Raw genomic sequence first — 15,715 nt, 5'->3', positions numbered from 1 at the left:
TCTGTAGGTGCCCCTTTGCTTTGTGCTCTGCCCCACCCTGCCAAACTAAAGTCCCCAAACTTTGCCAAAGTTCATACTGTATATCAGGCAGCTTAACATCTTAATGGCTGGATAGGTTGATAATGGGAGAGGCAGCAAGCTACTTAAATCTTAAAAGTTGTTATAGAGGAACCATCTCTTTCAAGATGACCTCAATTTTTAGTGACTTTAGGTTGGAATCCAGCAGCGGTTTGCCATTTTTGACTTCCCAGTCTAGCCTACGGTCCTAATAAGCAGCTCGAGTCTGCATTCTGCAGCAATTGCAACTTCTGGATAATTTCCAAGGGTAGCCCTTTGCAATGCTCAAGATGGATTATAGCCAAAATGTGGGCAACAGAATCAAAGGGTCACCCAGTCAAATGAATGGACATGTCAGAAAGCTTTTTCAAAAGGATTTCTTTCACCAATATGTTGTTCAATTGCAAAATTATTTTCAACTCTAGCAACTTGGACAGCTTTAAAAGGGGATCGCCCCAATCATTATAACGACCTACCAAGGTGAAAATTCAGGAAAGAGAGTAGAAAAAGCAGGAGAGAACACTTGCCAGAGAAGGGATATGCATTTTTTACATAGCTGACCAAGACTTTCTCAGTATGATTCCTTCCAAACGTGTTGGGACTGGAGCTCTGAGAATTCTTAGCCACTGGCCATATCAACCAAAAATTCTGGAAGTTGTAGACCGTGCATGTTTGGGGGACACCAGATTGGGAAAGGTTACAGAACAGCAAGTGAACCATAGTTTACTCTGATACCATGGCTAGCATTTCCCCTTCGACCTGAATCAGAAATGAATCTTTGAACTAAGTTTCGGAGAATAGAAAAGAGTGGATGCGAACCTCAGATTGAGTCTGAGCAGGATGTTTCTCTAACAAGCAAAAGTGGGAAAGCTCACGCACTCACAGTCAGAATTGCTGTTTTTCTTTCTAATTGAAGCTCGCAGGAGATCTGGGCCTTCTAAATCTTCCTGGAAGCGCTGTGCCTTCACTTCATGAAACCATTCGCCAGTCACAAACTTCTTTTTCTTTTCATCCTTCAGCGAACCTTGCAATCGGCTAAGCAGAAACCAAGAGCCACACATAAATAAATAAATAGTCAGTGCCATACCTTGATACTGGATGTACATATTCTTTGAATGTATTTCTTAAATGTATGTATTTATTAATCAAATTTATATGGCCGCCCATGTCACAGGAAGTGACTCTGGGTGGCGTACAATGCAGCAATCAAATGAAAACAGCACATATACAAAACAATAATTATAATAATATCAAATATTAAAATTAATTAATTAATTAAATACCATTACAATGAATGAATGAATGAATGAATATTTAAAATAAACAAACGAACGAACGAACAAATAAATAAATAAATGTCTTTCATTGAGAGAGAGCTTTAAAATAGATCTGAGTCTCCAGCACTATTAAGCCAACCACTCAGTCAATCCAAATGTCCTTTGACTGACAAAGCAAACTATATGAACAACCACCTTTTTTCTTTTTTTTTTGCTCTTCTTTGATAACTTTTCAACTACTAAAGTTAGCCTTGGATCTTGGCACAAATGGCCTTTCAAAATACTTTACCCAATTTGGGTATGTGTGGGGGGGAGGGGAAAATTGGGTGTTGGTTTCTTCATTTCTGCCTCGGAGAAGAAGGAATTCTCCAACGATTTCTCAAAAGCAGAATTCCCTGCTCTGCTACCATCTGGGGAACGTGGTATCTCTGCACGTATTAATACTTTGCTGCACTCCCAACTTGTTCCTCCTACCTGATCCGGTCGCTGTCCTTCTTCTTGAGCTCTGCATCTCTCTGCAGCACTCTTATCAGCTTGCCATACTCCTCCTCAGTCAGAAAACTGAGGTCCAGCATCTTCTCTTGCAGTCCCACAAGCCACTCAAAAGGCTGGCACTTTAGAAGTGCACCTATAGCAGCGAGCTGGTCATTGGCCCTGAGGCTGTCTGGAGGCTGAAGGTGCAAGTACCAGCAGTTCAGGCCAGACTGCCTTGCAGAAGGACCTTTCGGAGGGTCCAGCTGGTGCTCCAAAGCTGGAGTCCGTCCTGCCCCAGTCTGACACTCATACAGCTGGTTGGTAGAAAGATGAAACTGTTTCTCCCAGCAAGTCTTCCACGCTCCTTGATCTGTGTGCAAGGGGGAAGTGTGAAAGTGTGACTAGTTTCCTTGAGAGATTCCAAATGGGAAAGATGGTCAATGGTTAAGCTTTAAAGGATGCAGTAGTGCAACAGGGGCAAAGTCACTGGCCATTCTGGTATCAGTTGCCTTCAGTCAAAGAAGTCTGCCAGCCCAGTTCTGTCATGCCTGCAAAGAGAGAAGGGAGGGAGGGAGGGAGGAAAAGGGAGAGAGAGGAAGGAAGGAAGGAAGGAAGGAAGGAAGGAAGGAAGGAAGGAAGGGGAACATACTTGAGATTCTCCTTGCAAGAATTCTGCCTGACACTCATGAGAATCTCACTGAAATTTTCTTTTCTCGGTTAGAGAAGAGAAACATGCTGTTGCTGTTTTTCCCCGCACCAAATGGAATGAGAATGGTAAAAAAAAGTGCAGAAGAAGTTTTTAACACAGTGTTTACATTGTCTTAATATAAGCTGTGCTATAAAAATGAGGGGATGTGGTTATGAACTTTAATTTATTTATTTAAAAAAGGGGGGGGAGGGACAACAAGCAGGATCAATGGACTTTACTAGGTCCCAATCCCCAGGCAATGCTCTAACCAAAGCAGGTGGCTCTGAACAGAAACCTGAAGCACATCTAACTGGATCAAGCCCTGCTCCCTCTTCCTTTACTTTTAGAACAGAAAGCCACTTTGTCAAGGAGATGAAATTCCCAGTAGTATATTCGGACATGCCAGCCAGTGAACAAATATTAGTAAAAGATTAAGCCATCACCATCGGACATCTCAACACAAAGAGTTAGTCAACTGCAATACCAACAATATGGTCAGGTTTACATGACACATCTCTCTCACCCAAAACGAGGATGGGCAGTTTAATGGCTCAGCATCCTGTGGAAACTCGGTTATGGTCCTAACATGCTGGATCAAATAGACCATCTTAATGCACCAAGTTGTGGCTTGTTTCCTTGACCACTGCATGTTGTAAGAATATAAGAACTGGGTTCTGTAAACTAGGTTTAGGTTGATCCACAAAGGAATTCCTTTTTTTGGTCAGGGTTTTCTGAATCCTGACCCTTCATTTTAAAACCCACAAGACAGCTAGAAGTTGGTTATTTTACTTAGATCCAATTTATCTTCAGGGATCTAAATAGGTACTAGAAATGGTTCTTCCACTCTGATTTTATCCTGGGGAGGTAGATTACATGGCATGGAGAGATCATGACTGTAGAATTCACACTGATGGTGTAATTCCATACTAACCTACTTAGGCATCAAATCCCATTGAGACAGTCTCAGATAAGAGTATTCAGGGTTGCAGAATAAGCTCTAACCAGGAGCTTCCTTATCTGCCAGCCACACTGAACATAAGGCAGGTTAAATGATTTTCTGTTAGGAATTCAGGGTAGGTAAATCACTAAAACCACCTTCTGAGAGTGGAGCACTACTCACTCTTGGAATAAACCTGCACCAGATTCAGCTCTCTGTTAATTGCAAACATCACACTTTATTTAATGTTTATCCTGTCCTGCAGCCTTGTTAACACTGATTTGCAACAACGGATTATAAATACATCAGTTACTGAGCAAGCCCAAGTTTTAAGATCTTTCTCTTTCACATTCCATTGGATTTTTGGCTCTAATAAAGTTTGGAATTTCCAGAGTGGGCTATTTGGGAGTGTGTGTGTGTGTGTGTATACATATGTATGCATGTGTGTGTGCACATGTGTGTATATTTATGTATATATGTATATATATATACCATATACACACACATGCACACACACAGAATTAAAGATATAGATGAGACTATGTATAATGGTAAGGAAATAGGTATGTGTCTATGTGTCTGTATCTACAAAGATTAGAATCATTCAAGCCATGGTATTCCCTGTGACACTCTACAGAAGCAAACACTGAACGGTGAAGAAGCAGGATAGGAAGAGGATTGATGCCTTTGAACTTGGGTGTTGGAGAAGACTCCTGAGAATATCATGGACAGCCAAGAAAACACACCGATGGATCACCGAACAAATCAACCCAGAGTTTCACTCGAGGCACAATTGACCAGGCTCAAATGATCCTACTTTGGACGCATTATGCGAAGACCCAGCTCTCTGGAGAAGGCTCTGATGCTGGGAAAGGTGGAAGGAAAGACAAGAAGAGGAAGGGTTATGGTGGTGATGGGTGCACCATTGGGAGAACTGAAAGACCAGGTTAGGAATAGATCATTGTTGAGAAAATCTATCTATGTGTTCGTAGGAGTTGAAAACGACTTGATGACACATAATCAATCAATCAAACAATTAAGGAAATAGATATAGATATCAGACCCAGTTTGGTCTGGTGTTTTAAATCACTGGGCTAGAAACCAGGAGACTGTGAGTTCTAGTCCTGCCTTAGTCACAAGGCTAGCTGGGTGACTTTGGACCAGTTCCAGGAAGAAGGCAATGGTAAACCACTTCTGAAAATCTTGCTAAAAAACCTGCATGGACTTGTCCAGGCAGCCATCAGGATTTGAAGTCCCCCTAACTCCAAATAACCTGGCTACTACTAATAATAGTTGGGTATAGGGGACCCCTCAAACAGAAAAGGTTGGGCTTGTAAGAATATGCTCCTTAAGAAATATGTGCACCTGTTCCCAGCATTGCTCAGCCGGGCTGCAATGCAGAAGAACAAAGCAACAGCTTTACAGCTATTTGTGTATCTTGCGTGAACATCACGCACGGCGTCGCCCCTTTTCTGCAATCTGTGGGCTGATGCTTAAACTATGTTTGTAACAGGCTATATCCTCAGCAGGAAAATGTCCCAATCAGAATTTTTTTTCTGACTGGATCCAGGCTGCCCTGGGAACCTGTGATGATTTGCCAGGAAGAAGACAGCAAGGAACAACGTTTGGGCTCGCGTGTTTTTGGAAATAAAAAAATTCAGCTGTAAAGTCAAAATGGTTTCCATCCTTTTCAACCCCCATCAGCGCCAACTCCCTGCCTTTGTTGAAACTGACACGAAGTGGAAGCCAAGTCACACCAGCTTTGTTTTGAAGCCCATTCTGGCGGAGTTAATAAATAACCACTGGTCAAAGAGAAGACGTTTACATGCCATGTTTGTATACATTTTGATCCTGGATGCCGTGAATGAATTCTTTATTTCCACCCCCATGTCTTGGGGAGAATGGACAGCCTGACTTATTGCAGATGGACACACTGCTAAGGAGAAAAAAATGAAATTCCTTACAAAGATTGAACATTTTGGGCTGACACAATGGAAGCACCCCTGGGGAGCTGAACAGGTTCTGACCTTGTAGCTTCCCCAAATCTTTCAAGTGCTCTCCTAGAGAGCAGGGGTGTCAAAAAAGTCAAGATGGTGGTCATACCATGCGAATGAAGCCCCATCCCTTTTCTACATCCATCATGAAAGCTAATTTTCCTTTGGGGAGAAAGAAGAAACATCAAAAGCCATTTCTTCTTTGTCAGACTCTGTAAGAGTAGGCAAACATCTTGCAGAAGATGTTTTTAACATATTAATACAGGAGGATTTTTTTTTTCCTTGCAGGAGTTCCCCAATTATGGTTCCAGGCCTGTTATCAGCATGTTTCTGCCAGCTGTACAGGTAGTCCTCACTTAATGACCACCATTGGGACCAGAATTTTGGTTGATAAGTGAATCCAACCCGATTTTATGACCTTTTTTGTGGTGGTCGTTAAGCAAATCACTGTGGGTGTTAAGTGAACCATGTGGTCATTAAGTGAATCACATGACTCCCCATTGATTTTGCTTGCCAGAAGCTGGCTGGGAAGATCAAAAATGGCAGTCTTGTGACCACATGATGCTGCGACGATCATAAATGTGACCTGGTTGCCAAGTGCCCAAATCGTGATCATGTGAGAGTGGGGATGCTACGACAGTTGTAAGTGTGAGGACTGGTTGCAAGTTGTTTTTTCAGCACTGTCGTAAGTCTGAGCTGTCACTAAATGAATGGTTGTTAAGCAAGGACTATGTGTTTCAAAGGTAGCTCTGTTTGGCTACCCTGTATATTCAGGAATGCCAGGAGGAGGAGAACTGGTGCTAGGACTACCAAAAATTAAAATAAAATAAAATAAAATAAAATATCCTTAACAAAATAAATCAAGGTCCTTTTTGTTCTTTTTTCACCCTCCCCATTGATTGTACAAATCAAATGCATGAGCAACTCTCAAGCTGGCTGCATGCTTTATATCAGCCTTTGGGAGAAGAAAAGAAAAGGATATTTAAAAGCTATTATTCTCTTCAAAGGAACCCTGAAGGGTTCAAAGAAAATATTTACTTGCCAGGCAGTGGCAGGAAAGCAAACAGGCATATTCTCTAACAGAAGCTCTTAGGAAACAAGTGGAAAGAAATGGAGTTTTGATGGCAATTCCTTTTTAAAAAATTGTAGGGAAAACAGTTGCTAGAATTTAATTCTGCTCCCTTACTTGCCCTTCTCTGCCCCTCCAGTTCAAAAGGACCCCCAGCAGCTGATATTCCCCACATCCAGGAAGAATGTCAAAAAAGTGTGTAACAACATGGCCATTAGCAATGACAACCAAAATTATAGAAAATTTCAGCAAATGAGGAACACTCAAACGTCAAGTGCAGCCCACTGTAGGCTGCTGAAATGAATTCCACTCCCAGAACTACTTTTTAAAAGCCAGGTTTAAAGAATCTTCCTAAAGCTTACCAAGGAGGTGAGAACATGCAGCCCTCAGAAACCACCGTTATCTTAAACATACCTAAACCTCCTGTCCGATTCTTCAAGATCAGCTAGGCAAGAGATTGCTTGTTAGGATTAAATGCCCAGAGTTTGTTTAAATATCTCCAAGTTTGAGATCATAGTGATGCTGCCCTTTCTCAGGACAGCATCACTATGAAACATGTAAAAAGCTGAGAGAAGTGCTTTAACTGCCCCCCCCGCCGCCCATCTTTCTGGGTAGGGAGGCGTGAAGGGACCCAAACCTGAAGTCCAGGCAGATTCATCCCTCCCTTCTTTTCCAGATTTTAAAAATATTTAATATTCTGATTTCTTAGTATATATTGAAAGCAAATTATTCTGAATTCCAGCATACGGGACCACAGACCAATTAGCAAATAAAGGTACAGAAGTATTTTGCAAAATATTGCTATATTTCTTTAAAATGGTATAGATAAAAAAAGCTCCAAAAAGCCACTGTTGTGATATTATCCGTTTACTCAACGGCAGCCGTCTTATCTGTGTGGCATTTTCTTTCAAAGCAAGACACAGCAATTGTTGCCATCAGGGCGAACCATTATGATTAAGTGAATCCTGTACAGTAGCAACTTTGGAACCGGAAAAATCAGGGGGAATCTGGGAGCACTGTTTTGTACTAACACATCTTACTTCATCCCCTTTTTCACCTCACACTTTCTCAGATCCAAAGCAAAACCCCACTTCTGAGGGTCACAACATTTCAGAATCACTGCTTTCGTTAACAACATTAAACTCTCTGAAGATCAAATGCTGGGTGCAACCCAGCTCCAACTGCAGGTGAAAAAAATCCAAAAACGTGCAGCTTGAGAATGAGCTGTAGGAGACCAGGTGAGCCAGTAGCTCTCAGCAGGACAGCTCTGCTAGCAGGAACTGCTGAGCTGGCATAAATTAACGAAGATGGCTGTGTGGTTATTGCAACAAACAGCTTTTCCATCCCACCTGCCATTTTCCACCCACTGCCCCACCAAAGGCCAAAGTTTGGCCAATATCCAGAAATAATAATCTCACTCTTCTGAATGATTTGATTGTTCAAGTTCAAAAGTCTCAAACTGAGCAGCTTGCAAGAAATCTCCCTTGCTATGTGACCTGCAAGCCGTCATGATCTATTAGATAATAATAGATTATTGTTGTTGTTATTATTATTATTATTCAGCATCCCAAAGTTCCACAATCACCTCTTTAATCAGCTTGGAACAGGAATCTTGCAGTCAAGTTCAGCTGCCTGGCCTATGCACACTGCGATATGTCCTGTTTTAACCATGGTTAGAGATTAACCACAGTTGGTTGGGGTTGTTGAAATTGCTGAGCCAAAGCCATAAAAGACATGGGGCGAGTTAGCGGATAAGTAAACTCAATTGCTGATGCAGTGGGGTCCACAGGGGGAGTTAAAACAGGAAAGATGGTAGACCCAGTGGCTTTTGTGGGTAACGGCACAGAAAATTTGTGTCAATGTCTAAACGTGGAGGAACAAAAGATAAACACTCCCTCGAACTGAGCTTGATTTTTGATGCCCGTGTGGTTTTTCTGTAGCAATACAGATGTGCTTTGCCTCTACTGCCTCCTCTTCCTCCTCCCCAGTCTAGTTTACAACTCTAGGATCTCCTTGTGGCCTTCCATCCAAGCATTGACCAAATCTGACTTTGCTTAGCTACTTTCAGGAGCAGGTAAGATTGGCTGGATGCTTCCACTTAAGATACAAGGAACAACAATGCTGTTCCTTCTCCAAACACCACAAATCTAATTTATTTAGGAAAAGGGACTTGCTTATTTAACTTTCTGTAATAAAAGTTGAATTTTATGACAGGGCTGCAACTCAGAGCTGCAGTTTAAATATTTGGACACTGTATGAATTCTAGAGGTGGAGTCGTCCAGACCACAGGATGTAGCCTCATGTCAATTCTGTACTATTTGAATGTAAGCAAAGCAATTTGGACCAATGGGGGACCAGACAGATCTCCAGTCTGTTGTCCTGGCAGATACTTGACAAAGGAGATATAAAATTTCTTGCTCTCAAATGAGCATTTAAAACCTGCTCTGGCTGGAAAAGATAAATTGTCACTTTGAGTGACCTGCCTCTACTTATCTTTAGTCGGTGTTAGCGATCAACAATGGAGTGGAGAGGGAATCAGGGGTCGAGGTTTGTGAATTTCAGCACGGAGTGATCGTCTGAGACAGTGGTTGATCAGGACTTGAGAGCCGAGTTCGAATCCCTGCTTAGTTGGTGGATTTTCAGTGCTTCACAAACTTGGCAACTTTGAGACGTGTGGACTGCAACTCCTAGGATTCTGGGAGTTGAAGTCCACTCATCTCAAAGTTGCCAAGTTTGAGAACCACGGATCTACGTGGTTTGCTTTCTAGAAAGTTAAAGCGGTGATTAAAAGTACACATTGAAAACTTTCTTGGGATAGGCAGCAGGAGAGAACAAAGGACTTTGCTCCCTTTCTTTGATAAGGTTCCAACTTCCCCTATGGTCAGATCAAATGCATTTCTAGCGGTTGTCCTTATACGATGTTTACCTGCTTTCCAGGGTTAAAGTCAAACTTCAAAGCCTGTATTCCAGCCAGCCAAGAATCTTCTGTGAAGGCTCAGTGTATTTTATACAGTGGAAATTGCAGAAACCAAGGTACTACTGGGTTCCAAGGAGTCCCCTTCCAAGTTCAGCCACGTCCCATCAATTTAATTAGAAGATTTATTTTAAAAAATGGAAATAACCTCCTGTTTGCATACCTGTATTTTCATGGGGTGGGGGTGGGGAATCAGACTGCTATGCCTTCATTATGATTCACAGACATGTAGCCTTGAGTCCTTTGTGGAAGAGGAAAGGAAAGAGTAACATAATAAAGACGCTGGGAAAGTATTCCTCGGCTTCCTGTGCCCTCAATTAATTTGAATTAAATTTCTCCTCTACTCCAGGAGCTTATAATGTCTCTGCTTTCAGTTTTATTCCACAAGGGTAGGCTGGCTGAGACAGAGTGTCTGGTTCAAAGCCACAAGGAAGTTCTATGAACCTGGATCTTCCTGGGCATAATCCCATACCTTGACCCAGTGTTTCTCAACCTCAGCAAGTTTACGATGTGTGGACTTCAACTCCCAGAATTCCCCAGCCAGCCATGCTGGAAGGTCAAATGTCTGTAAAGCCAATAATTAGAAGCGCCATTGATTTTGCAAAGCAGCCTATCCATTTAAATAGCTGGCGTCAAGTAAGAAACTCATTGTCAGATTCCCTGATCGAAGGTTTCACAGAAACCCTTATCTCCCATTGTGTCATTCTCACAAGTTGCAGGATGGGAGGAAGATGGGAGGGGGTGTGTGAAGTTGGAATGTAAGGGGTTGTTTTGGCTATGAGCACATCAAGGACGCGAGGTTGAGATACAACAGAAATGCCATCTGGTTGGGAGGGGGAGTGACACGTTTCGAGGGAAAGGGGACTAGCTAAGGGAATGTAGTTTAAAGTAGGTTTTGGCTGGAAGTCTTTATTCACAGCTTGCCTTCTGAACCGTTCATTACGCTTCAATAAACCAGTTCAAAGAACTCCAGTTTCTTAACTGTGTGTGTGAATGCTTGACTGAGCAGATGCTGACACTCATCAAGGAACAGGGGAAACATTGGGTTTCTCTGGACATAGCTTAGCATGGTAGGTGAACCTAACTTTTTGAGGCTTATGAGACAAGATATATATCTTCTTTCAAGTGCTATACCCCAAGTCAGACCCCACAGACAGCTTGTCATGCAAATTATGCTCAGTGTTTGAGTGGGTTGCCCTTTTCTTCTAAACACTTCCTTACTTGTTTGACACATGACCTTTGAGCATTCCTTAGTGACGTTTTCTCTGAAAAGGAATATAAATCAATAAAACTTATTGTGCCTGTCTTCTGGTATACCCTATGCATGTCCATGTGTGTATAATATGCAGAAAAAGAACACAGCTCAGCACAGAACATAAGCTTCAACAGCTGGACTCCTCTGTTGCCATACACGCCATGTCATGTTGTCAAATGACGCACAAAACCAGCAAGCTTCAGCAAGATTGCAGTACCAGACCCAATGGGGTTAATGGTTAATCCAGTGTTTCTCAAGCTTGGCAGCTTGAAGATGTGTGGACTTCAACTCCCAGAATCCCCCAGCCAGCATGCTGGCTGGAGAATTCTGGGAGTTGAAGTCCACACATCTTAAAAATGAAGGGAGATCTTCATATGCTACCCTGGGCTCTTGGGGAAAAGGCAGGAAATAACTAACAAATAAATATCCCTTCATCCTTTACCTTTTAATCTCAAACAACATTTATCTATCTATCTATCTATCTATCTATCTATCTATCTATCTATCTATTTCAGAAGAAACTGATGGGGCAGTGTTTCTCGGTGTATACCAGGAGATATTTTATTCAAGAACGCCTTTGGTGAAAGTGAGAAAATGCCACTTCTGGGGCTGGGTTGCTCTTTTTTGTAACAAAGCTAAATCAAAGCACATTAATCCGGATGCCCTTCTACATTCCCAGGGTGATTGTGGGGCATAACTGGGCAAAATGTGCTCAAAAACCCTGGGAAAGACTTCAAAGGAACTCAGGTCACAGTCCCAGGCAAATTACCGCAAAAGATCATGTTTCTCGGATGGTTTAATTACAGGGAAATGTGGCCATAGGTCAGAAAGTGGCCCAGTTCCATATGAAGTTGAGCCACAGTGTGATTTGGTTGGTGGTTTTGGCTTAGCAGGGTATGTGACCCCCAAGCAATCATGGCTTATTCAACAAACCATATATTTTAAAAAAACTGGAAAAAATCCTCACTTTACAGAAATGCACACTTCTTTTATACTAATCAAAAGTTGTCATATGTATGTATATGAGATATTGAAAGAAACATTTGTGTTGGTTTCCATTTAGATTGTGCCCTCCCCCGCTCCCCCCGCACCAAAAATCGGGAAAGGAAACAAACACTGACATATGCCCACAGTCAACATTTCTAAATAGTACTCGAGTCAGGATTCCGGATCATAAAATGCTGGCTTTAATATAGTAAAAGAATAAATCTTTTGACCATTGTGCATCTGATGCAGAAAGGGTGTCCTTCCCAGATGCAAAATTCACTTTTTTTGCAATCATAAAAGCAAATAAAATTGGTTTTCCCGTTATTCTCCTGTATGTTCCCAAGTAACTGGGGTATCATTCAAAAGAATAGCCCCAGAGATTTGGGTACAGTAGTGGGTGGTCTAGAAATCTACCAATTAAATACATAAATACATTCCGCATGCCACGGCTTCCTATGGCGCACGACCTGAGTCGATGGGTTGCTTTCACAGAACACAGTGAACCTCAACTTGGTAGCCAGCTCGTATCTTTACCTTAGGGCGCCGTGAAACAAGGGCAAAGCCAGAACAGCGGGAGGGTCAACAACCGGGCACTCTCCGGAGTCCCGGAATGCGGGCAGGATGGTCCACCCGCAGCTTGCCCGGTCGTCCCGAACTCAGAAGCCGGAATTCCGAGCCCCGGGCTCCCTTCGCACAACCCGCAGTTCACGGAATTGGGAAGCGTGCCTTGCCCCGCAGCCGGGCGTGGCGCGGCTCGCGGTGCCCTAAACTTAGGACACGGGCTGAGTTCGCTAAACCCGCCGGGCGGTCGGGGTGGCGCGCGTCGTGCGAACGCAGCCACGGGGAAACCGAGCGGGGCAAGATCCGAAGCCAGCAGAAAGGGAAAGAGAGGAAGCCCCGGCTGGCGGACGCCGCCGCTGACCCTAAAGTTGCGCGCCGCGGCAGAAGAGACCGCGTCCATGCCCGTGTCTTACCTGGTGGGCTGCTGCCCGGAGGGCTGGCGGGGCTGGGTGGCGGGGGGGGGGGGTCCGCAGCAGGAGTGCCTCGTCCTCCGCCCGCCTTGGGAGAAGCAGGGCGGTCACCCAGCTGCTGGCACCGGCGGTTCCCAGACGACGCGCCTTGCCCGCCTGGGCGCTCGCCCGCACCCGACCCGGCGCGCCTTGGCAGAGGTGCGAAAACCCGGCCTGGATTCCCCGGGCGAGGCGCTGGCCCTCGGCGGAGCGCCGCCCCGAGGAGAGGAAAAACCCGGCCTGGATGAGCAGAAAGGGCACGGCCGCCCGGGGGCGCCGCCGGACTCCCCCCCCCCCGCCCCCAGCTGCTCGGAGGTCGGAGCTTGCAGGAAGCAAGGAGCGGGTCCCACCCAAATCTTTAGGTCGGTCATTGACCAGCGGAGCGTCACGCAGTCACCTCCCCCAACCCCCAACTTGATTAGACCAAATAATCAAACAGGAGTTCAGTCCAGGGTGAGATAAAATGTTTCTTTCCCTTAATATTGGAACTCTGAAGATTGGAATAACTATTGTTGGTAGTGCTGGTTCTATAATTCTGTAATTCTCGTTAAATTGGTATTTCTGGCCCTGAACTGGTGGTTACACCTAAGATACATAAGCCAAGAATAAGCAAATTGCCATCAAGTCTAGCTGGATTCTTGGTGCCCACATATGTGTGTGTGTGTGTGTGTGTGTATCTAAGAATATAGATGTGGTTTGCCATGGCCTTTTAGAAGAGGGCTGTTTTCCAGTTCCAGCCCTGAGATTTCCTGGTGGTCTCCCATCCAGGTCAAACCTTGCATAGCTTTTTTTGAGACTAAGCATTTGGCCAAGTGCTGCCACCGAGCTATCTGTGGTGCCAATTTTTCTTCCAACCCAGTAATCTCCAACAGCTAGGACCCCAACCCCCATCCTCCTCAGCCAGGTGGACCCAGGAGTTTCAGAGAAGGATGATGATGGAATAAAAGGAGGAAAATGGCAGCACTGTCTCTCCAGAAGATGGTGGACAAGCTCAACTCTTGGGAAGGTCATTGGTCAGGGAGAAAACAACTGCTTTTTTAAAAGACTGGAAACCATTTATGGATTTTTTCTAAAAGAAGAAAAAAGTGAAGTGACGATTTATGGATTGAAAAAGATGAGAATTTAATATGGGGTTGAAGGGATTTCTGGCAGAGATAAGAGGGAGGGGAGATGATGGCTTTGTCAATATCTATTGAAGAGAAGGTTGGAAGTCATTATTTTTCATAACTTTAATTTTCTTTCTTTTTTCTTTTCCCCCCTTTTCTTGAACATTTTCCCCCTTCCCTTCCCTTCCCTTCCCTTCCTTTTAAATTTGTCTTTTACTTTATGTAAAATTCTCAATAAATATAAATACTAAAAAAATAAAACACAACCCCTCATGCACACAACAATGCTGTTTTCTTGAAAGTGATTTGTCCTTGTCTTCTACCCAGTCCAAACCAAGCTTAGCTTTCAGCCTAGGCCAGGCTAGCTGTCTGATGCTAAACACTGGGCTGAACCAAAACGAAAGAAACCACATTAAGGCCTAGAGTAATGTGTGAACCTGCTATGTAGCCTTGTAATCTAGAAAGACCCAGCAAAGCTGAAAAAGGTAGTGCCTGCTTCCTAAATTCTCTGGACTTCCAGGAAGGTGTCATTTCACCAGGCTGCTTTTGACAGAAATTGACAAATGTGTCAGTTTCATCCAAAGCTCCATTGCTAGGCCAACAGCCCATCTCCAGAGCCAAGGGTGAAAGTGACAAAGATTATTAATTTCTCTAAGTTTCTCCCAACTCTCAACTGGAGAGAAAAAAAAAGAGTGGAAATTGTTACTGGCTGCCTAGTTCACCCACTGTGGTAAATTACTATTTGTTTTAATTGTGAATCAGCTACAGTTGCCAACACAGCAAGTCACAATATAGTTTGTTTACTTTTCTGTGAGAATCCAGTCACTGCAATTTATAAATCCTGCTTCGTAGTTTAGTAGAACTTTTAAGCCCAAAGATTTTTTAAAATGTGACAACAAAGGAGGGTTGTTTGGTGAACTGGCAAGTCCCCATCATGCTTTCGACTGTGGTGAAACAGGAGTACCTACACCCAGGGGTGTCTGCACGTGGGGGTGGGTCAAAAAAGTCAAGATGGCATCTGCAGCCATGTGATTGAAGCCCCACCTACTTTTTATATGCCTCTCATGTGTGGCACATAAAAAGGGGTGGGGTTTCTATCACACTGTTGTGGTTGCCCCCTTAACTTTTTTGACCCACGCCTGTGGATGTTTCTGCGTATATACAGTTGGGTTGGAAACTTGTTTTAAAAATCGAGTGGTCTGGTTTTATATCACAATAAATCAACAGAGTTGCCAAGGAAAAGAATTGAGGATTGTGTGGTTGGTGAGTTTTAAATTCTGTACACCTTTACTTTGTCTCAGTCTTTGAACTTGGTCTGGAGGGGAGCTGAATTCAGGCAGAATTGTAACTGCATCAGGCAATCCTGATTAATTTCCACCTAACAGTTCTGTGCAAGGCAAAACGGTCTGCCGTTATTACATGTGGGATGAGTTGCTGCATCCGCATATCTCACTAAGCCATTTTTGGTTGAACCACATTTACTGAGTAAACCATAACAAGCTGGGTTCCCACAACAACCTGAGCTATTACCATAGTTTGTAAATCACAACAGCTAGTTCATACAATGTGCTAAACCACAAAAAAAAGCAAACTGTATTATGTATCCCTCAGCATGTTGTGAGAAGCCAGACAAGATCTTGCTGGGCCAAGACATACAGAATGAATGGCTTCAGTGATCAAGGGAACAGCCAATATATATGTATTTATTTTTTTATAGTTCTTCGTTACAAATGCCTCTACGCCAATTCAGTCATGCTACTCTAAGCAGTTTACAGCAAAAAAAAACAAAACATGACAGTAATTAAAAAATTATCAATCATATCAAATAACAGTAAATACTATTAATATAAATCCAACCAAATCATAAAAACCACAGTCTTATAACAC

At 43.3% G+C, this 15,715-nt stretch overlaps 1 protein-coding gene across 2 annotated transcripts in view; it reads right to left on the bottom strand.

The window, feature by feature from the left end:
- LOC134504207 (synaptotagmin-like protein 2) overlaps positions 1-12,848 on the bottom strand; it is a 44,227-nt gene extending 31,379 nt beyond the window's left edge. Inside the window, exons 1-3 of one of the 2 annotated variants that reach the window (XM_063313289.1) lie at positions 12,687-12,848; positions 1,809-2,356; positions 941-1,092 (exon numbers count right to left, since the gene is read on the bottom strand). In XM_063313289.1, the coding sequence (XP_063169359.1) occupies positions 941-1,092; positions 1,809-1,909 (253 nt within the window). In that variant the 5' untranslated portion in view covers positions 1,910-2,356; positions 12,687-12,848. The remainder of the gene's footprint in view (positions 1-940; positions 1,093-1,808; positions 2,357-12,686) is intronic. The other variant, XM_063313288.1, reaches the window with a different exon arrangement.
- Between the last annotated feature and the right edge of the window lie 2,867 nt (positions 12,849-15,715).

Source organism: Candoia aspera, chromosome 12 (genome assembly GCF_035149785.1).
Source record: "Candoia aspera isolate rCanAsp1 chromosome 12, rCanAsp1.hap2, whole genome shotgun sequence".
In the NCBI taxonomy this organism is placed as follows: domain Eukaryota; kingdom Metazoa; phylum Chordata; class Lepidosauria; order Squamata; family Boidae; genus Candoia; species Candoia aspera.
This window is presented reverse-complemented; position numbering and strand designations above follow the sequence as displayed.